The sequence below is a fragment of the Lissotriton vulgaris genome, chromosome 2_1 (genome assembly GCF_964263255.1).
Source record: "Lissotriton vulgaris chromosome 2_1, aLisVul1.2, whole genome shotgun sequence".
In the NCBI taxonomy this organism is placed as follows: Eukaryota; Metazoa; Chordata; class Amphibia; order Caudata; family Salamandridae; genus Lissotriton; species Lissotriton vulgaris.
This window is the reverse complement of record NC_141687.1, coordinates 647,067,757-647,091,038: the sequence shown is the minus strand read 5'-3', so window position 1 is coordinate 647,091,038 and position 23,282 is coordinate 647,067,757. Positions and strand designations below refer to the sequence as shown.

At 46.2% G+C, this 23,282-nt stretch overlaps 1 protein-coding gene across 1 annotated transcript in view; it reads left to right on the top strand.

Moving 5' to 3' along the window:
• Positions 1–23,282, top strand: part of VPS13C (vacuolar protein sorting 13 homolog C) — a 2,437,235-nt gene that overhangs the window by 1,434,522 nt on the left and 979,431 nt on the right. Inside the window, exon 57 of the mRNA XM_086955811.1 lies at positions 22,367–22,631. Within this exon, the coding sequence (XP_086811937.1) occupies positions 22,367–22,631 (265 nt within the window). The remainder of the gene's footprint in view (positions 1–22,366; positions 22,632–23,282) is intronic.

Genomic DNA, 23,282 nt, shown 5'->3' with positions numbered 1-23,282 from the left:
GTCACAGCTGATAACGAGAATGCAGTGGAGAGGGGGGGACTCAGCGCGTTGAATCACTCAGTAAAGAGGGTCAACAACAAGCTGGACAAGTTATTCAGAACTCCGGTCTTACAGACCATACCTCATGGGTGTATCTGGGGGGAGCACTTCTACCTGCGGGCGGGGTCCATTTAACAGAGGCGGGAAATGCCCCTTTTCATAAGGAATATCTTGGCATGGGGTAGAGATTATATCACCAGCAGGGTGGCTGGCAAAGTGGTTACCGGGGAGCGTGATTGTATGGTCACAGCTGATACCGAGAATGCAGTGGAGAGGGGGGGACTCAGTTAGCGCGTTGAATCACTCGGTAAAGAGGGTCAACAACAAGCTGGACAAGTTACTCAGAACTCCGGTCTTACAGACCATACCTCATGGGTGCATCTGGGGGGAGCACTTCTACCTGCTGGACGGGGTCCATTTAACAGAGGCGGGGAATGCCCTTTTCATAAGGTATATCCTGGCATGGGTTGAGGTCTTGGGAGGTAGGTTATGACCTTTCTATAGGTAGGTGCGGGGGGGGGCCAGATAGTCGGTCAACTATGCTGGCCTGTGGCGGTAAGGTCATAATCGGTGAGCAGCATTTTAAGGTCCTTGGGGGGGCGGGCCCATTCACGAAAGGGCCGCCCGTCGGGAGGGATTGGTCTCTCCCAGAACTTCAGGGGCAGGATATGATATCCATTACTTAGAAGGGTGCGGGGGAGGGAGTCCACGCTTTCCTCAGGCTGGTAGCCACCCCTCACAGACACTATGACGTCATCAAGGTGCGCAAGTGTGGGCCCTCCTGTTATGGTTTAATGGAGTTCAGAGCGCACGGGGTGAAACGTGCCCTGGGTTGCGCATGCGCATCTCGAACGTGAGAGCGTAGCTGTAAAGGATCTGACACCGGTTAGCGACCTTGCCGTCCGACTTAATTATTAGAATGCTTAATTTTCAGAATGTTTAGATTCGGTTAGGAAACACGCTGTACTAGATATTTGTTAAGGTTAGCCCATCTTACAATGTCAAAATGGATGTAATTTAATGTTCTGAAAGGTGCATTCAATAATTGTCAAAAATGTTTATTTTATTAAAATTTTCATTTTATTTTCATATTTTAATAAATACGGCCAGGGGTCCCTTGACCCCTGCCTTCCAAAGACCCATGTGTTGACTTGCTGAATTAAGTAATGCAATTTGTGTAGTAAGGAGGGGGGTGGCCGGTAGTCCCAGACCATGAGAAAAGGGGGGGCCAATCGGCCCCCACGCAGGCATGGCAGGGCCCGGCCCCTCCCATATCCCGGCCCCTTCGTGGTGGCTTGTCCCACCCCCTTGCCCCGGAAGTAGTTTTGTGCTTCCGAGCCGGGGGGGCGGGGCCGCGACCACGAAGGGGTTAAGAGCCTGGGGAGCGCGGGAAGCGGCCTCTTTGTGCCCGCGCTCCCCAGGCTCGCTCATCGCCCCACCGTGGGGCTCTTTAATTTTCCCCACCCTCCATCCCCTTGGTTAGCGAATTGGGTAATGACAATGGTAGGTATACTGTTTAATGTTGTCACTTGATCATAAGAATGGTATGATTGCTGCCTCGGGCGTTCCCCCCGTTCACAGGTGGGATGTGCAGGTATATATGCTTGGTGCTTCGCTGTGGTGTTAACTTATTGTCTCCTTAGGCCTTTTTTCCCGTTTACAGGAAAATGTACAGATGTAAATGTTGTGCAGATGTTTTTGTGTGTTGCTGTGGTTTTTAACTAACTTTCTCCTTAGGCCCCTTTTTTCCCTCTTAGAATAGCAATGTCGTATTTATTATGTGGGTCTGGCGGTAAGGTCATAATCGGTGAGCAGCATTTTAAGGTCCTTGGGGGGGCGGGCCCATTCACGAAAGGGCCGCCCGTCGGGAGGGATTGGTCTCTCCCAGAACTTCAGGGGCAGGATATGATATCCATTACTTAGAAGGGTGCGGGGGAGGGAGTCCACGCTTTCCTCAGGCTGGTAGCCACCCCTCACAGACACTATGACGTCATCAAGGTGCGCAAGTGTGGGCCCTCCTGTTATGGTTTAATGGAGTTCAGAGCGCACGGGGTGAAACGTGCCCTGGGTTGCGCATGCGCATCTCGAACGTGAGAGCGTAGCTGTAAAGGATCTGACACCGGTTAGCGACCTTGCCGTCCGACTTAATTATTAGAATGCTTAATTTTCAGAATGTTTAGATTCGGTTAGGAAACACGCTGTACTAGATATTTGTTAAGGTTAGCCCATCTTACAATGTCAAAATGGATGTAATTTAATGTTCTGAAAGGTGCATTCAATAATTGTCAAAAATGTTTATTTTATTAAAATTTTCATTTTATTTTCATATTTTAATAAATACGGCCAGGGGTCCCTTGACCCCTGCCTTCCAAAGACCCATGTGTTGACTTGCTGAATTAAGTAATGCAATTTGTGTAGTAAGGAGGGGGGTGGCCGGTAGTCCCAGACCATGTCAAGTAAATAAAGAAATGACATGGAAACTCGCCTTGAGAAATATAGGAGGAAAATAGGAGGAGAGCCGAAAAATAGGAAATTCATAAGGGATGGCAATGAATATAAACAAGGAAGGATCCTAACATTTTCAAGGCGATTTGATGCGCTGAAAGTGAACTACGTAAAAAAATCCCCCTAACTTGACAGGAGATATGAGTGAATCAGATGTGAGTGAAAATGGAACTGCTGGAAACACAAATGTCCCAAAAAATATCACTTTTTTAGGTCTTGCGTGGCGTACTGCGCACAAGCGCAGTCGAGCTTGCGAGATTTTATGTTTTAGAGTGTACTTCACTAGCTAGGGTTAAGCCCCACCCCTCTTCTCCATTGGCTGGCATCCTAAACGGTGGCCAGCCATTGGAGAAGAGGTCCTAGTGACGCTCTTCTCTCTCTTTAAGCCCCGTCCTTTTCAGACTGGGTTCCTTGACTTACTGCGGAAGTAAAAGGTTTCCTATCTTCTTTATTGGTCCAGATGGCCCCATAAAGAAGATAAGGAACCTTTTACCACAGCAGGAAGGCAGGGCCACACAGAGTCTGCAAGGGACTCGGCTAAAAGAGAAACTCCTTTCACGTTAGTATAAAGCGTGGGTGCCGCAATTATACTAACATGCCGAGAGGGCCTCCACCTTTTGTTGCCTCCACATTCTCCGAGCTCAAATTCAGTTGTCACCTCTCATAGGATATGCAGTTAAGTGTATCGGTCACTGATGCAGTGTCAGCGCCTCCATTCTGGGCCAGGATATATGGCAAGATTCCTCAAAGGCCGTGGAGCTCAGGCAGTTATGTCTAGCCTCCTTATGGTCGCTCATATCTCGTCTCCCGTGTATAGAATTAATTACCTGTGGCCCAATGAAGAAGTCGATGTCATCCATATTGCAAAGCTTTAATGACATGTTGCCTCAAGCTGTTGTCACGATAGGATGGGGTTTAGGGGAAAGTGGGTCTCCAAAGCAATCTAAGGGGATGGAGTAACAGTGTAAGTACTACAGAGTTAAAAAAAAAAAGTAAACATAACATGTCCGGGGGAATGTGCCCGACTGGGCGTGGGGAATTCCTGGTGACCGTCCCCTAGCAAGTGTGTTATCCTGGGCAACGGGGTGCACCTCAAGGGCTCTGGGAAGGTGTAGGTAGCCCAGACCGGGCCCTCCGGATTAAGATGCGCCCGACAGCGGTCTATAGACAATAGTATCATTCATCAGCCTCTGTTCTGTGGGGGATAGTTGAAATACTAACATTTCCCATCAGCAGATGATGAATAGCATTCTTTTGAACATATGCTCATATCTTTAAAAGTTATGCCATGCACCAGCTCTGGCATTCTACTCTGTCGCATTTTAATTTGTTATAGTCTGGGGGCTGAGAGACGACAATGTCAGGGGGAATTCTCATTGAACCATGTCTCTGTGATGCAAACTGGATTTGTAGTCTCATCCCTGATCAGGTCTCAGATTTCGATGGAGTGTTTGGGTAATGATCTTGCATTAAAATATATGCATTTAAGAGTGTGGTAGCTGGGTGGTTAGTAGTGTTTGGGGAGCTGATGGAATGTCTGTATACAGGCCAAGCTTCCCATTTACCGTTACGGCATGAGCATGGACCTTCAATCGAACCTGACTAATTTTGAGCATAACTACCAGAGGGATAAGGACTGGTTAATTTAGTGACTTTTTTGCGTCACCCAGACAAGGATTCTGGATGTTTCTTGATTAGGGTTTCACCCAATAACCCATTTTCTCACAGGGTTTATGTCCTTGAGCCAGGTTTGTAGTGTATCCTGTTTTCTGTTCTTGACAAATATTATGATTTCTGTCTTGATTGTGTTGAGCTTCAGGTAAGTGATGGGCAGCCAGATCTGGGTGATGTGCAGGCAGAGTCTGAGGCACTGTATTTAGTAAGCAGAGGAGACCTTCAAATACATTTGTGCATCATCGGCATTGGTGGCTCTTAACGCTGTTGTCTGTCAGTAGAGCACCAAACAACTCCATGTAAATGTTGAAAATGACAGGTGACAGTATGGAGCCCTAAGGCACTCTGTGTGATAGGGAAAAAAAATGTGGTTTGTTCTTTCAGCCACAGCTTTGGAAAACGAGCGTCATTTTTGTTTTGGGTCAGTCCAGAGGAGTATTTCTACTTAACTACCCAATTGCCTATTTCATTGGTGCTTGAGGTGTATGAGTTTGGTAAGCTTTGCCACTCTCTGCACGCCACAAAGTAGCCCCTGCAGTGGTGCCTGGATATAGTGTTTATAAATGGCATTTCTGTTGGAAAAACAAGGTATTCAAAAATGCAGCCCAGGCGCTGCATAACATACTGTTTTTAAGGATCCATGGTTAGCAAAGTATAATGTAGTGGAGAGATGAGAGTTAATTGCAAAGGACAAAAAGGAGTTAATTGTAAAGGATGACGCTAGATAGAGAGTAGTGACTGCTCTGGGTACCAGCGATGCTTATAGAAAAAATTGTGCCCGGAGCAGGAGCCAGGACAAGTAGGGACGATGTAGCAGAAGATTACTTTCCTCACATCAGACTGCCCCGTGTTTAAATGTATAAGTGTGGCGATGTGTGAGTCAGGTGTTTTATTACTTTGTAACTATTAACTTGAAGATCGTCATGGGGAGCCTTGGAAAGACAATTCGAGGCGACCAAAGAGGGCTGCATGACAATATATTCCCATAGCAACAGGTGAAAATAAAGTGGAATTTGGAGGCTGCGAAAATACTGCCCCCAACCTGCTCCATACCTAGAGTGTTGGTGGGCAAGATAAGGGATGCAGTAGTGACCCCTGGGAAAGAGAAATACATGTGGACATGTTCCTGCATAGAGGCTCACCGCAGGCCACAAAGATAAGAGCACAGAACTTGAAGACAAGATCCTAACGAGGACAGACCACAGAACAGTGCATCATGTGGCAGTGGTGCATGACTCCATGGGTTGGTCTCAGTCAATGGGAACCTGCATGCGGAGGAGGAAAAGGTTCTACTCTGACTATAAGGGGAGAGGTAACAACAGGTGTGAACTGTAGCTGGCTGTCCAAGTAAGTCCGGGCTACTCCTGTCTGCAACGAGGTGCCCAGAGGAAAGGAATATTGCAATGAGATGCAAGAGGCCATTCCTTTCTTGGGGTTCGGTGTTTCTCTGCTAGGACACGTCAGTTTCCAGCTGCACATGGCTGTATAATTGGGTTCTGCTTGTGCGGAAATGTGGAAAAGAAAGGAGAAAAAAAATGCATACATGGCCATCAGTTGTGCAGCATATAGAGAACAAATACACATCTAAATGCCTCTGAGGCAATTATGCCAAATTGATAACCAAGCAGCTATGTTTCATGAAAGGTAATGGAACCAACTGGACCTCCCACTTTTCTGTGGAAGTGTGATGTGTGGTCCTCTGCCACATGAGGCAAACCTGAACTTGATCGAGGGTGCCATGTCTCTTCCACCGATGCTGCAGGGAGGCATTGATTGAACAGTGCACATTTATCAATCAAATTATATCTGGTTCTAAATGTTTTGTATGCCAATCTCACATATGCAATACATTTTGAAATTAAGTGTATGGCACCACGCTCTACAATCACTTAATAAATGTGGTCTTCTGAAGGGGTAATTCGTACCAAAACAAATACATTTGCATTTATTATAACAAGGTTCATGAGAGGGAAGCTGCAAGGTCTGGCTCGGCTAAAGTATCACCTTGGAGTAGTCCAAAGATGCCATCTTTGTTGATGGGTGGGTGCAAGATGTAGCCATGCTAATGAAGGGTGCATATGGTATTGCTCAAACTGGATAAGAGAGTGCTTTTGTGGCTACATGCTCATGCTGAATGTGAGAGATGTGTGACTGAGTCAATGCTTATGTTTGGATCATTGTGTGCATGTGTTTGGTGTGCCTGCTCTTGCGAGGTGGCAGTGTTAAAATATGGAGTACCATATTTGAAACCATTGTCACACCAAATACAAGTTTCTAAAAACCCACTCAGTGATTACTACATCTACACACACATCTAAACACTTACCTACAGATTCCGTCATACATGCTAACAAAGATCAATAGAAGACTATCAAATATACGTATACACCTACATCGACATTACACACCAGCACACATCATATTGACTTATGCAGTCATCCTACTCACTTATGCAAATAATTGAACATACTTACATTTACTCAGCTACACACTTATACAAAGACCACTTTAGTTATTCATATAGTAACTCAGATAGTACCTCATACTTAGTGTTATAAAATCGCTATTGCATGTAGTCAAAGTCAAAAGAAACTTTATTTCGATTGATTTTACAATCATTAAAGTACATTATAGAAAAATATTTGCAGCAAATTTATAAAAATGTTCATATGTACAATATTGACTAATACATAACAAAACATTAAATTGATCTTTAAAAAAGAATCGTCTAAACAATGAAGCCCTGATTGGCAGTTGAATGAAAGTTATGCACATAAAAATTTACAATGCAGAAACCGCTAATTGAGATCGAATTTTCAGACATGCCTTTAAGAAGCAAGCTATACATTTGGCAACAAATTGAGTGTCTAAAAACTGTAGTGCCAAGAGAGCAGGTCTGCAACTTCTCAGTCCTGTTTGTCGAAGAAGTGGGACCAACCAGCGTTTACGCGGGGTCTCGTAGAAAGTACAGAATAAAATTACGTGCAAAGTAGACTGAGGAGTACAGTCATCACAGGGACATCTAGTTAATTCACGTGTCCAGTCTAAGGTCTCAGGGAATGAGACAAGACGATAAAAAGAATCAAAACGAAATCTTGTTAAAACATATCTATCATTGCATGTATAAAGTGTTCGATAGTCATTCATACAATCACTGAGTCTTATGTATACTTATTTATATACAACAACTGTCACATACACTGCCTTTTATATTTCTAGTTTGTTGGACATGTATCATTGAGAAATATATTTACTCATCACCACACCCATGAAGACAATCACTCATCCAAACAACTGTTTCCACATACAGTCTTAACCTCATATACCTACTAAATGAACTATTTATACATCTTTGGACAGTCACACACCTCCCACCCAACTACACACCCATTCACTATCCCATACAAATACTCACTTAACTAATTAATAATATAGACTTTCAAATAGCTGGTAACCAACTTATTTAGTAGTTTACGCAACTCGATATAGAGTGATATAGATATTCACACTGTTTAATCACTATCCCATATATTTAACCACTTTAAGTTAGTCACTTAGACAGTCAATCACAGGGCTACTAATTCCTCCATCCAGACACTTATACATCCACTCAGTCTTCAATGCACATCGTTATATATATAATACTTATTTAAAAATCAAACTAAAACCACATTCACTGGATGATGTTATCAGTGATGTCATTTTAAATGTCATCAGTGATGTCACTGACCATGTCATGAATAATGTAACATGTGACATCATCATCAGCAGTGGATTGCGGGCGGGTGAGTTATAGTTAGTACAACTAACCACACCAGAGGAATTTCAATGGTTTTGTACGAGTGAAATGTCCAGCTAACTACAACACCCCTAAAACCTATGTTTTTTTCAGTGAATTTCAAAGGTTTTTTAAATACTAATTACTAACTATATCAGGCCTCAAATCTATTGTTTTTTTTCTGTGAATATATATATATTTTTATATCTCAACTCCATACGCTTGCTATTCTATCAAGACCTACTCCAGCACGCTCTGGATCGCTCAAAGACGGTTTATTGGCACAAACAACTGATAACGAGTTTCAGCAGCCACAGCTGCCTGTGTCAAATCTATATATATACATTTATTAATATATTGTTTTTACATGTGAAGATCAAACATATGTAACAAAAAGAAATGCAAATAATAGTGCAATAACCAAAATATATCATAGGAAAAAAAATATATATATATGAACACAAAAAAAAGAGGTTTTAAGGTGAGTTGCGGTTGCTTCTCTTTCCGGCGTACCTTGGTGCTTCGACCGTGTTCTTGACTAGAAGTCATGTTTGGACTGTCGGACCATGGCACTGAAGGCTTTGTGGGGGCAAGCTTTGTAAAACCTTGCGGTCCAGCAGTTCATATTGTTCAGCAAAATTCTATGAGTTGTTGGTGTCGCTCGGAGTCTCTAGTGACATAACTATGCATATTTATACACATCTTTATGACAGACTTATACAAAACTGCTAGGTGTCTTTTTATCTTCTTTACAGTGCATTATGTACCCTTGGGTTGTCATTTTGATCAGACATTATTCGTTATATCATGGATGTATTATTGTTCATCTTTCTTTTGTTTTTCATTCATCTTGGTATGATGGGAATGAGTTCTGAGAGTCCTTCTTTGAATCTTATCAAGGCAGTTCTTTCTTTGATATTTCTTTATTGTTGTGAACAATGAGGATTGCATGACTTTTGTCTTGCACTTGGTCATTTTGGTCAACAAGTTCTCTTTTCCTCTCGGGATAGAGGATGATGTCTGATAACTGACAGATGGTTATTTAGGAGTCCCCTCCCCCCTTTTTTCCCCCCTCAAGAGCCGATTTTTTTGGGGATTGTAGGAATGTTGTTATTTATATGTTCTGTGACATTGATCATAGATTCTAATAATAGTCCAGCGCTTGTTCTACTATTCCTACGTACAATTAGTCGGTTGTTAGATATGACCGGCTGGTTCTCTTATGAATTTTTGTAGGATTAGTTCACAGACCCTCCTCCAGGGGAGTATAGGTATGGTATTTAATTCAAGAGTTAAGGAATCTGCAGCTAGATGTCTCTATCAGATGAAAAAGTTACTTACCTTCTGTAACGTAATATCTGTTAGGGACACAGTCTAGCCACAGATTCCTTAACACCCTGCCCATCCTTCCCACTTTGCAAAAGACCTATGAGGTAAGGGTTATACTCTTTTTCAGTACTGATTCTATGTACCAGATTATAAATGTCTCGCTCTTGTTGGGATTCAACAAAATACTTGACCTGACCACATAGTTTTGTTTAGATGTTGCCAAACCACCTATTTCCAAATGTGTGTGGTCAGTAAAGTGGAGGTGTTTTCTCTGTCATACTGGGTTAGACTCCAGTGAGAAGTATTGATTAATTTATTCTTTCTTTGATTGTTGTTATCACACCTTGTGTTGGCACTGTTTCTAGGTCGGGTAAGGATGTGATTCAATTAACAGTTTGGCTATGGCTTTATAGGTTTAGTTTTCATTTTACCATACTGTTTATTACCATTAATGGATGGTCTATAGAGTGCAAGGTTACATGGTGTTTCTTCATCTTCATCAAAGTGAAGTGTTTCATGTAGCCCTGGGCTTTATTGACTACTTTCGGGTTTTCTTTGAAATCCAGGTCTGGTCTTAACATACCATTTGATGTTTCTACTTTATTAATGTTTCAGACATTTTTGATCTTTTTGGAACACTGTTTCCGCAGCCAGTTGCTATGGAGGCTCCGCTTTCTGGAGTTGAAGGTTTCACCGAAGAAACTGACGCCTGCGCGCATGAGAGAACTTATATGGCTCCACTTAGGACGTATCCGGAGATGACATCATCACAGAGTCATACGATGCCATCCTCCGCATCGCTGAGGTACTACTGAAATATTTCCAGATCCAGACTGGCTCCTGGGGAGAATTCAAACGATAAGTAATCTGCTGGTAGACTGTGTCTCTACCAGATATTACATTACCGAAAGGAAGTAACTTGTACTTCTGTCCCTCCCTGGAAATGAGGCACTATATCCAGCATAACTTGATATCGGTTGTACCGGGTGATTCAGTTTGCAGTCACAGGCGCAAGTTCCACAAAGCCTCACCATGTAGAATGAGACTCTGCACTAGGCTCGTCCCCCACCTCTGAGGATCGCAACCTGTGAATTGGACACCGCACGCAATGTGCATGCATTCGACTTGGTGCATGAAGGAAATGCTGCACAGTAGATGAATTGGGCAACTTTGGATCCCGCAACTGGTGAGTCCATACACCACCAACAAGACAATTATTCATGCTAAGGTCCCTGCAGTACAGGAACCACTTTGCTGCCAAAGTGGGCAACTTCATGAGCTCCGCACTCGGTATTCCAAACTCCAGGCACAATTCTGTAATTGCAAGCTCACACTGTCCTGTCCAGCTTTCAGCAGGTGATGTGGGCACTTAGAAGGCACAGATCAAATGTCACTGGTAGATGGTGCGGGTCCTCGTAGGAAATCTTTGATATCCCTGAGACCTTTGCGAGAAAAAGGTCCTTGAGAGCCCACTTCAGGGTGCCACACATTAGCAGTTTGTCAGCCCAGGCCAGCCACTATTGATGAAGGCATGCAGTCCTTTCCACAGACAGTGCACAAAAGTCCTCTGGCAAGGTGCACCAATCAGACCAAGTTCTCTGGTCCTGCATCCCCATAAGCTACCCAGTGCCAGCCCCACAAGGATCTCTCTCCTTGGTGGGCTGGCACTGGGTAGTTATACCCCATTGGGCCTATGGAGTTTGGAGAAGATTTATAGAGTATTCCTTTGACCCACATTTGTGTCCCCTAAATTTCAGTCCAGTCTGCCATGAGGCAGTAGAATGCAGACCTTTATCTTTAGGGGGGCCGTATATTCTGCCTGACCTGTAAATGGCAGAGGTTAGCCATCTCAATTGCATGCCCTATGGCTTATGACTGTCTCTGGGGGAATACCCAGATGTGTTCCCAGGAGAACCTGCAAGCAGAGTATACAGAGACTCTGCCACTCAAAGGTGACTAGGCGGCACGGAAGCACAATGCCCACCGATGTCGGGACGTTGAGAAGTGAAGACGGAGACCTTGTCGCTAAATCTGTGAGGACCAAGCAATGCTGAGTAATACCAGAAACTGTGCATGAGCTATCCAACTTCGGATGTTGGTGTCTAGGTGGTCGGTGTCCTGCGGGAGCGCCAACAAATCTTGGTAGCTGCAAATGATGAGGAAAGTGATAACTTGTAACCGTTGGGACCAGCAAGGTTCAAGGGTCTCACCAAGTGCAGGAGAGTCAGAGCAAGCAGGGCAGCCCATTGAAGCAAAGGAAGACTCTCAAGATGACCCCCAGGCCGAAGGCACATAGGAGGTGCAAGAGGACCTCAGGCAACTCACACAAGATGGAGGCGCACAGTGCAGAGGATGCAGTGAGGACGCTGATCTTCGAGGGATGAGGTGCTGGAGGATGGAGCTTTTTGTAGCCCAAAGATCTCTTGAGTGTAGAGCCAGCAAGCCTTGGGAACAGCAAGTCGACGCAGTGCCCAGGAGTTTGGTACCAGCGGCCCAACAAGAGATACTGTCCTCAAAATTGCTGAGAAGACCGGTTAGGCCTCTAGGGAGCTGCAAAACCACCAACTGAGTTACTGGGCCTCGGGAAGGCCGTAGGATGACAGCAGCTGCAGACTGGTCAGCTTTGTTGCATTGCCTGAAGATGCAGGGGCGTGAATCCTTCACTCCCAGAGAAATTACTTTGGATGTCCTTAATGCCCACAGGCCTTCTGGAGAGCATGGATGAAGCACAGACAATACAGACGACTTGAAGAACAGCAAGACCAGGAGCAGCAGGGGTCTTCCTTAATGCAGTCTTGGTTCCAGTCAAAGTCCAACGAAGTCCAGACGGTCGAAGATTGTTTGTCGAAGAGAGTCTTGCTTTGAGAGGTGAGTCTTTTTCCACAAGGAATCTAAGGACCCACCCAAAGGTGGATTCCTTACGTACCCTAGGGAAAAGATTGGAATAACTTGGGAGTGGGGGGGGGGGGGTGGGGGGTGGTAGGTTTCCCTACCAGCGGGTCGCGGATGCTCCCATGTCCTTTGTCCATTTTTGTGCCAATGCGGGAACCAAGGGTTCCTGGACTTGCTCAAGCCAGAGTATGCTAGGAGGGCACCAATCTGGCCTTTAATGTAGTCTGGTGGCACTGCAAAGTGCCCCCGCCCCAGCCCGATACACTAAGTCCTGTCTGGGATGTGCTCACACCTCCCTGTGACAGGAAACTTGTTGTTCTACCTTCCCCGGCTCGAGCTCAGCTCAGCAGCAGGAGGGTAGAATTGTGTCTGTGGTTGGCAGCACCACTTGCTTGCTGGGATACCCTGAAAGGCTGTTACTGGGAGTACAGGGGGTCCCCCTAGGAGCCCCCCAGTATATGGGATCATACTTCCAGTACCAGAATTGTTTTTGGAAATGATTCCAACATGTTTGATACCCAACATGACCGGGTTCGGAGTAGCTACTATATAGTTAAACATCTCGTAATGGCTGATGTCCACTATATACCTTAAAATGGCTGACTGCACTTACAAAGCCTGGTGAATTGACTCCTGCAGGACCACCTTCAAACTTATAACCAAGCACCCTGTCCTCAGGACTGATGGGCCTGCCATGGGGTTTGTGTGGTGACCCCAGATATAAGGACACTTATATATGTCTTGAGTGGTGCAAGCATCAGCGCAAACAGCTGCAATGACAGGCCTGTAATCACAGTTTAAGTGGCCTCCCATCGGTGGCATAATACATGCTGCAGCCCATGGGAGACCCCTGGTTTACCTATGCCCTGGGCACCTCAGTACCATATACTGGGGACTTATAAGCGTACACCAGTAGCAAATTGTGAAGGTACCAAAATACTTACCAGAGCTAATTTAGAGGAGAGAGAGCACAGATGCTGGGGGCTTGACTAGCAGGAACCCAGCAGACTAAGTCAAAGCCTCGCAGACAAGAGGGAAAATGTAGTGGTAACCATGAAAGCAGATCTGCTTTCCTACATCACATGATTGGCTTATCAAGGAACCTGGATACTACAATCATGCTTTGCACAACTTGAGACTTTTAGTGTGTCTGGCAGGCAAAGAGCCCCCCAGGCTGCATATAAGGTATGCCAAGGGGAGCAAACTATTTTTCGAGGGCCCAAACACCCACTCACCATCTCTTACATGCTGTACATATACATGTGCAGCGTAAACAATTCCTTTCTAAACTCAGCACTCTGATACAGACTAGTAGCTGCAAATTCCTTTCCTTTGAATGTCCCCAGGCGTCAGACTGGATCCATAAACGTTTGCATGAGCAGGACCCTTGCACACCTTAAGGTGGCTCAGATCGGCTCCATGTGATGACATTGGTGTTGTTAGCCTTGGTTATGATTTCGTGGTCACCTATATAGGCGCCAACCAAGTGCACGGACATCAGTTCTTTTCTTTCCGTGCCAGTTAAGTGCTGACCCAGTGAAGAGCTACCCCTCTATCTCTTTTTTGACAGGATTTTTCAACATTTTGTCGAGTACATTTTTTCTTGTGTGTCGAGGATGTCATCTAGACAAACAGTATTTAAACTGTGTGGTGCCTGTAACCCCGCCATGTCCGTAACCGACCCCCACCTCATCTGCTTGGGGTGCCTCGAGTGCGACACGTAGTAGTGCTTGGAATGCAGGGACATTGCTCTGAAGGCCTTGTTGGAGCAATCTTTGAAGCTCATTGTGACCTGGCAGTCTACACCATTGGGCACAACTCCTCTGATATCCTGTTTCTGTTCAAGGAAGAGGAGGTCGCGGAACTGCTCCAGGAGGCCCAAGTCCTTCTCTCCTCACTTGAGGTCCTCGGGACACTAGGGGAAGAGACACAAAAAGAAGTCCAAATGGACTTTGACTTCACCTCATCTGTCATACATCGGTGAGACCAGTAAGCGCTTTAGATACGGTTCTGTGGAGCGGGAGCCTTATTTCTGGGAGCCAGAGTGACCCCTGCTCTGATTAAGGACTTTTATGAAGCCATGCTCTGCGTAATTGAGTGGGCCCACCCATCTGCTACACCCTTCAGGCCACACGCTGGTCGGAGGAGGCCAAGCAAGGTTCACGCCATCAGCTCCAGCCATGGCAGGGTCCCATGGATCCAATTCCGGATCTGGGTTGACGCCAGACATGCCAACGCAACCTTTCCTGGTGTCTGACCTGAAGTCGATGCCTCTGGGGCTGCCACTGCCCAGCGACAGCGCCAGCCTTATCCTGTTACCAGATGACTCTGAGTCGGTTTGACTTCACTCAAAATTGACTCTGGTAGACCGTAGAGGTTCTATGCCATTGCCTCTGCATTTTGGGAAAGTTTCATGCATTGGTTAGGAGGATTGGGAGGGGTCTATGGACCCTTTAGAACAACAACTAGATGTTCCAGTGGAACAGTTGGACTGGTATGAGTATCTTGGGGAAGCCAATGGACTGAACGCTTCACCCGATACTGGTATGCTCTCTCCACCTAGTGTGGATATGGAGGAGGGGTGCATCATATGCCTTGGTGGCGAGGAGGGCAGCAGAGGTCCTTGGCCTGGAGCTGTCCTCTGTGCAGGTTGGGACTACTATTCTGACGGAGGTGCTTCAGCCTGCAGCTTTCATGTGTGAACCCCTATTGACCTTTAATGAAGCACTAACAGATGTCCTTTTAGGCACATGTTCCAGGTCTAACACAGGGTATCCTGTGAGCTGGACAATTGCACAGCTCTACATTGGGACCTGAAGTTTCAATGGCCGCAGCATCAGGGGAATCTCACTGTTGTGGTCCAGATCCTGCTATGAACTACAAAAGACCTGCAGTGGTGCATGATGAACCGCGATTGGGTCAGAAGCAGACCCCTCTCCCTTCCCCAACCAGACATCAAAATGGGTACAAATATGTTGGTAGTAGTGGTTCCCAATTATTTGAGAAAGAACACCACAATCAAGAAGTAGAAAATATATCAAAGTATCCAATAATATAGTGGGAACAAATTCTTATTACTCGTTGCAGTAGGTTTTGGGGTGCTTGCTTGGCTCTCTTGCACCTACTACCAAGAGATGTTAATCACACAAAAGTAAACTAATGTGTATACAATCTTAAAAACATAGAGCACTAATGATCTCACCCTTTGTTGTTATTAATCACCTAGAGTACTGGATAAAATAATTTTTCTTTCAACAGATATCCAGTGTCACAAACGCGTCTCTCAACACAAAAATTCAGTCTACAAATTCCAACAGCATTCGTTTTGTATGAAATATACAGAGTACTTTCCGGCGCCGTTCCCTCGCCACCCCGGCTCCAGCCCAGCCCCGTCTCCTGCGCCGTGCGCTGTGACTGAGTTCGTTACGGCATCTGCCTCGGAGCCGGACGACTATGTCATGCCTCAGATTGCGGACTCCACGGCGCCAGGCCGACGTCGGGTCATTGACTCATCCTCGGATGCCTCCTTCTCCTGGTTTCATCCTCGCCGGAGACGGGCCGCCGCATCGTGGCTTTTCCTCCTATGTCCTCTAAGGATGGCTCCTAGCCGTCGCCGCGGTCTTCACCGGAGGCGCCACAGGTCACCCACTCCTCAGTACCTTTTCCTCCTTTCCGTACCTGGCCTTTCCTTCCTCTGGTTGGCTTGGGGGACAGCCGCCTTTGCTTTCTGCCGTCACCTACTGAGGAGCTGCTTTCTCCACCGTGGGGCCCTACGGAGGCGGGTGCTGCCTTTGCTCGCGCTGTTTCCACGGCTGTGGTGATCTTGCACATGGGTGATCCAGCTGCCCATTTCCCCGCGGATCATCTTCTGGGGGTCCTCCATCAGGGTTCTGGTGGTCGGGAGCTGCTGCTTCCTTTCAAGGATTCACTCCATTCTTCTCTTCTGGGGACTTGGGGCTGCCCCGCCACGGAGGACCCGGAGCCCAAACCCTTTTGCACCACCACTATCCGGCGCCGTGTGATCCTGTGTGTCTTTCCCTCCACCCTTCTACCAGGGGCCCCCTTTTAAAGAATGTCTTCCCCTCTCTGCCACCATTGTTGTCTCCTCTTTCACGGGAGGCCCGTTGGCTTGACTCCTGGGGGCGCAATATGTTCGCCTCTATCAGTGCGGCTCTAAGGACCCTTAACACTCTATGCATTTTGGCTAGGGCCACTTCTCCCTTGTGGGACTCAGCGGAGTCCCTTATGTCTGCCGCTTCTCAGGAGGGTGCCTGTGTTGATCTGCAGAACCATGAGTTGGATGTCCCAGGGCTGGCGGCGTTTATTCTTCGCTCCACTCTGGACATCTCAGAGGTGCTTGGTCGGGCCATGCCTTCGTCGGTTGCACTTCGTCACCATGCCTAGCTTCGGGGCAGTGTGTTCCCAGAGAACGATCAGGAATGGCTGGTGGACCTTCCTTTTGATGGCACTCTTTTGTTCCACGCCCCTGTGGACTCGGCCATTCAGAGGTTCTTGGCGGGGCTTCCTGCTCCTCCTCTTCCTCCTCCTCCTCCTCCTCCTCCTCCTCCTCCTCCTCCTCCTCCTCCTCCTTACTCCTTACTCCTCCGCCTCCTCCTCCTCCTCCTCCTTCCCCTCCCCCTCCTTCCCCTCCTCCTCCTCCTTCCCCTCAGTGACCTGTGAGTTGCTATGGATTTTGAGAGGTGTTCTTCTTTTCGGGTGGGTCGCCCCTGTGAGTTCTGTGTGATTACAGTGGTCCAGCCCTCCTTTTTGGATTGTGATTTTTGGCTTTTGCTAAGCCGTGTTGGCCCTGAGATTAGGCCTTCTGTTGTTCTTCTTGACTGATTGGTAAGCTGTCTGCTGTTCTCCGCAGGTCTTTTCTGTTTTACTCTGCTGTGGAAAGTTTTTCCTAAGAGGGTTCCCATGTCTTGGGACGTAACACGCCCTATGTTGGGTTCTGGTAGCTATTATATAGCTCTATCATGTGCTGGAGAGGTGCGGTCGCCTTCAGGCCTCTGCTCTCCATGGCATCGCAGTATGACGCAGGTACGTTCCTCTTGCTGAGGGTTTTGCAGTGGCTCAGGTTGCGCCCCGGGCTGTCCTTCTCCAGGGTCGCTGCATTGCTAGCCTAGTCTGGCTTGCTGTTGCGGCCTTGCATCATAGCTCTGCTTGTTTCTGCTTCTTTTGTTGTATGGGCCGTATATGCAGCCTTCTTCTTTGGGTTTTATCCGGGGCCTTCTTAGCCTTCCTGGCATCTGTTTCCGGCTGGCATCTGGCTTGTCCTGGTGCACCTTTCTGTGCTGTTGTCTGCATTAGGCTGTGCCTGTAGTGCCGACCTGCTGTTTTTCTGCATATCTGTGCCTTCTGGCACTTTGGCGGAACGGTCCTCCTAGCCTTGTCCGCTGCTTGAGGTCGGGGTGTGTTCGGTCCTCTTCCACTGGGCCCTGTCTTCAGTTCTCCCTCTCCTCCCTGGGGTTGCCGTGGTTCTGGAGTTTCTTCAGTTTCTTGTGTCTTCTCGGGTGCTGTTTGCCCCTGCGGGGTGTTGGGCATTTTCCCCTGGGGACCTCGGGCTACCCGTCTGCTCCGCCTGCCTTATTGCCGAAGGCGCCGTTCTGTCTTGTCCATTGCCTTCCAGCTGTGATGGGCTCGGATGCCCTCTTAACTGGGCGTTCTCGTGGGGGGGTCAGGGGAGGTGGGGGGGCTTGCTTTCACTCTACCTCTTTCCCTGGAGTCTCTAGGTTGCTCTTCTTCTTAGGTGCTCCTCTTCATTGCTTGGGCCCCGGCACGCCTGGTGGGGATTCTTTGTACCTTGACTGGGTACGGGGTGCTTTGGTCTCCTTAGCCTTGCCTTTGTTTCCCCTGCTGCCTGAATGCAGGGGTTCCCCTTGCCTGGGGGGGCAGGGTTCTTTCTGTGTCCATTGACCTCATCCCCTGTGGGACTCTCTATTATGTCCAGGCTGGTGGGGTCCTCTCTGCTGACCCTCCTCCCCCTTGGGTATTGGTAGGGGGCTCTATCAGATGTACGAGTTACTTACCTTTGGTAACGATGTATCTGGTAGAGCCGATTCTAGCCGCAGATTCCTTCATGACCCGCCCTTCCTCCGCGTTCTGCGAGGACCTTTGGCTTGGTCTTCTACTTTCGCCTCCTGGTGGGTGGCTGTGTCTTCTGTGAGTGCATTCTTTCGCTCTTTTTTTGGCAGAATGATGTCCTGCTATTTGTTCCGATTCCTCCCTTTTGGTCATTGGAGGATAGGTTATGGTGGCTTCTGTCTCCTTATTCTCTGGTTGCTCCACGTTGGGGCTACCTTTGCCCTCCCCCCCTTCCCTCTTTCCAGTGCTCGGGGTTCTAGCCCCTATTCTTCTCTGCTGCCCTCTGGGTTGGAGCCTTTTGGCGGGGCCTCTGCGCTTGTTCCTTAGGGGGAGGTCACATTCTGTGTCGGGGCTGTTCTGGCGTTTGTCGTTCCTTCTTTTTCCCAGACTGGGTCCCCTTCATTGTTTTTGACTGGGATTATAGTCCTGCTACGTGTTATCATGACATTTTTTTATATGTTCTTTGTCTCTAGGGGTGGCTATTTCCGTGCTGGCTGGGCTGCTGTTCAGGGCGGTGATCTGTTCTTTATTCTTTCCCTCCCCTTACGTACTGCAGTGTCGGCCACTGACCCTTATGCGGTTGTTCATCACCATTCCTTTTCTATGTTTCTGCTCTTTCGCACACTGTTCCTATACTGTGTCCATACTGTCGCAGTTTTGTCTGATGGCTCCGTGTTGTGGCGCGGAAAAATTCTCCGAAGAAAACTAACGTAGGTGCTCATGGGTGGGACTTATGTGACCTCGCTGACGTCACGTTCGCAGGCGTCCGAGCGGAGTCGCGTGGTGCCATCCCCCTGCGCGCAGGGATGCTGGGCAAAAAGTTTTCTGGATCCAGTTTCGCGCCTCTGGATAATTCTACATTGAGGAATCTGTCTGCTAGAATCCTCTCTACCAGATACATCGTTACTGAAGGCAAGTAACTCGTACGTCAAGATGCGAAGCATTGGCAATCCCTACCATTGACACTGCTTAGAAGAGCTGCTCTTTTCAAGATGATGGCACTCCCCAGGTTTCTCTATGTCCTCCAAAATACCCCGTTTCTAGTTTCCCCAAAATACTTAAAGGAAATCGAGGCAGAAGTAAGCAACTTGCTTTGGGATGGAAAACCGGCCCACATAGTCATGACTAAACTGATAAAGGCTTGGTACGATGGCGGAATTGCCCTTCCAAATATACAAACCTACTACTGGGTTTCTCTACTGATCATACTTAATCAATGGCTTTATGACCCGCAAGCACACCCAGCGTTCCGCTCAGACAGATTTACTTTGGGAGATGGAGGGGTGATGAGAATACTTTACACTAAAACACGCAAACCACCACTACTGGGTCCCACTGCACACACAGTCCAAATGTGGTACATATCACGCAAAAAAAACAGGATGGGACGGTGTCATAACGCAGCTGACTCAACTTTGGGAAATACAAAGACTAGGTAGGCTCAGTACCAGTAAAGGCTTCCAACAATGGGACTCTATTGGAATCTCAACAGTCGTGATTTATGGAGTGCGGGAGGAGCTGTGACCTTTGCACACCTCCTACAACAATACGAGATGGCACCCTCGGAAATATTCAGGTGTACTCAGATCAGACACGCACTTACGACAGCCATACCAGCAGGCACTGTACTCCCGGAGGCCTCCCCATTGGAGGATAGGCTCCTAACAGACTAAATGGCCAAAAAGGCCATTTCCCTCACTTATCACTAAATCCTCAAAAATCAACCAGATCCCACAAAAGCTCTCCGTGAAAAATGGCAGACCGAAGTGGGGGACCTAGATGAGACAGATTGGCAAGAGGCGATTGCCTCCCCACGCAAAGTGGCGATGTCCTCAAAATTGAGATTAGTACAATTAAAGATATTACATCACAACTATTACACAAGAGTGACCTTACACAAGAGAATACAATGTGCTTGAGACACTGTGGGGCAACTTGTACCTTCTACCATAGTCTGTGAGAGTGCCTGGTGATAGCGATCTACTGAGAAACAATTATGTGAGCCATTACACAAGTTAGTGGAGTGACCATCCTGCCGGAACCCAAGAGATGTCTCTTGAATATCTGGGAACCGGCTGACCTCAACCACGCAGCACAAGATTGGGCAACGCTGGGTATGATGTTGACCAAGCGAAACATAGCCAAACACTGGGGATCACAAACTTGTCCGACGTATCAAGAGTGTTGTGGGGATATGGATGGTGCTATGGTGTCAGAAGGGCCGGCATATATACATGGAGCATGCCCCAAAAAGTGGAAACGGGTGTGAGAAAATGGAACGCTTATAAAGGGAACATTTGCACTCCACCCCAGATCGAGTCAGAAACGGATTTGAGCTGAATTAGATAGGGATGGGGCCGTGGCAGGCGGTCTCCCACTGGATCACTTTAGTAACTGTATGTATTTAATGGAAGAATCAATGGGATGTGCAGCATGATATGTATAACAAGATTACATATGGTAACTGTAAGATCATAAGTTTAACCTGTAATCCATTAAAAGATGTAAAAAATAAAAAAGGCTAAAAACTCCTTTTTTCTCTTTGGTGTTTCCTGATTTGAGGCCTAGTATTTAGTTTGTAAGTTGTGGATGATTTTTTAAGTTGGGCATATTGTGAGGTTATTCTCCGAGTTGGATTCTTTGCAAGATTATTTTTAATTTGATAGTATATTCTTATTCTGGCGTTTGTAAGGTATCTTGTTTCATTTTGAAATGAAGAAAGGGCAATGAAAATGTTCAAAATTAGGCAAAAATAAATATATGATATTGTAGAGTTCTTCTTTAAGAACCAGGTGACCCTGGAGGAGATTAAGTGGTGGAAGGATCAGAAGACCTTCAGGATTTAAGCAGTTTATTTACTCCCCCAGATAGTGCTGTAATACAAAGGTATGCAAAATAATTCCCTCAGATGACTATATGCCATAACATTCCGTTCGAGTTAAAGCTTACTCCATTGGGGTACATTTTCAAGAGACTGCCCACCAAAGCCTAGATTTGCTGTGATTGGGAGTTGCCTCCCCTTTCACTTCAGGAGATCTTACATCTGTGCAGCATGCTGATGATAAGCCTATTCGGTCAAGGTGAACTTCAAATGCACCATTCTCCTGATCAGGAGGTGCTGAGCAGGCTCGACCATCGTTGCTTTCATAGTTTTGGTAGCCTTTGAAGGTTCCGGCAAATCTGTCACTAGAACTTGCTGTAAATATTCCTGTTTATATACAAATGAGTTTACACCGTTGTCTTCTTTGTCCATTTTCTTCTTGTTGCTTTGCCTCTTTAACGACTTGCAAAAATAAGAGTGTAACCATCTTAGCTCTGATTTTATTTGCCAGCAATTCCCTAACACAGGAAAAGAGAAACTGACCTTTCGCCTTCTATATGACTTATCATCAGACATGTTCTAACAGAAATGACTGTACCCTTTTTAGGGAATGCAAAACACAGTTCTCTTGAGATTAATATCACCACCATTTGAGCCTATGTTCAAGTAGGATATTTACTATCATCCTTATGAGCCAGTCTTGCTGTAGCAGGACTTAAAAAAAATCTTTTTCCATGAAAGTACCAATGGCAGTGTTCTTTGTAGATAAGGTAGCCGTCAGAACTTATGTTTATAAAGTTTCTAAGTATTCAAGTATTCTCATCCCGATGATGGGGCAGTTTTCAAATGGAAACACTGGAGAACGTATGTGCAGATATTTACCATTTGCTTCTGTTTTTTGCACTGATTATCATTCGTGGGATTGTTTTATAGTTTGTCCATGATTTACGGTATATGATTTTGTTGGATATGTGCATAGCAGAGCGTTCACCAATTATATGACCTTTTAATTGCGTGGGATATGGGACGCCACATTTTGGTATTGGTGATTTGGTTTATTATGTAATGATGAATTTCATTGATGAACATTTGTTTCTTGCGATCAGGAAAAATATCTGAAAATCAAACCCATTTTGTGAGACATTAAACGCAATAAATTTACTAAAATGGACGACTTATCTTTTTGATCTTTCTAACAATGATGTACTCCACACATTTCACCTTTAACATGTTACTTTCAGGCCTTTTCAGAAGGAACTGCATCTACGTTTGATTATTCCTTCAAACAACGCGCTCCACTGACTGTGAAAAATGCTCTGGGTGTCCCTCTCACCGTGCAGCATGGCTCCAACATCCGTCTGATGGGCTCATCATCGCATGCAAACGTACACGATGTGGATGTCGGCCAAGTTTTGCAGTTGGAGTATGCAACAGTGGAGCCACAACATCAAGGAAAGCTGTCTGCATTGTACCGCCAGGAGAGCTCTCTCTTTACTCTAAGCTTAGGTACATAACTTGTGCTCGTGCTCAGTGGTCTATATCCGTTAAAGACTGATTTACAAATTGATTTAATATTTTATCATATGGAGGTTCATAAATCCTGGAGTAGTTGTAATTGCTCAGTTCCTTGTGGATAAAACAGTTTGATTCTTAAAAAGATAAAAAAAATCTTTAATTTAGCTCTAAATATTAAGATTATCTAATTCTTTCCTCGTCACAGTCATTAATACATGTGCTTAGCTATCCTGCTCATGAATTGTCCTGCTAGAGGTCCTCTCTACAAAAAGACGTTATTCACAATCGTCTCTCTCCTGTCTTCATATGCCGCTTCCTTTGTACATGTTATTCCAACCTCAAACAAATCACAATTGTATGTTTCCGGCACCGCCTGTGTCAAGTTACTAAAGACTGTTGGTCTCTGTTAGAAACGGGTAGGGTGATGCAGAGCGGGCGGGCCAAACTCCGGAGGAAATGTGTAAAGCATCCACGCAGCACACACAGGCGACGCGCAAGGCACACTACAAAAAGAGACTCCACACCAGGTTAGGTGAAAAACAGTATGTGTATTGGAGAGTAAACACATCAGAACGTAATCACAGTTGCATTTACAGTTTGCCAAACGGCGTGGAGTAGAAATTTACACAGGGACTATTTACA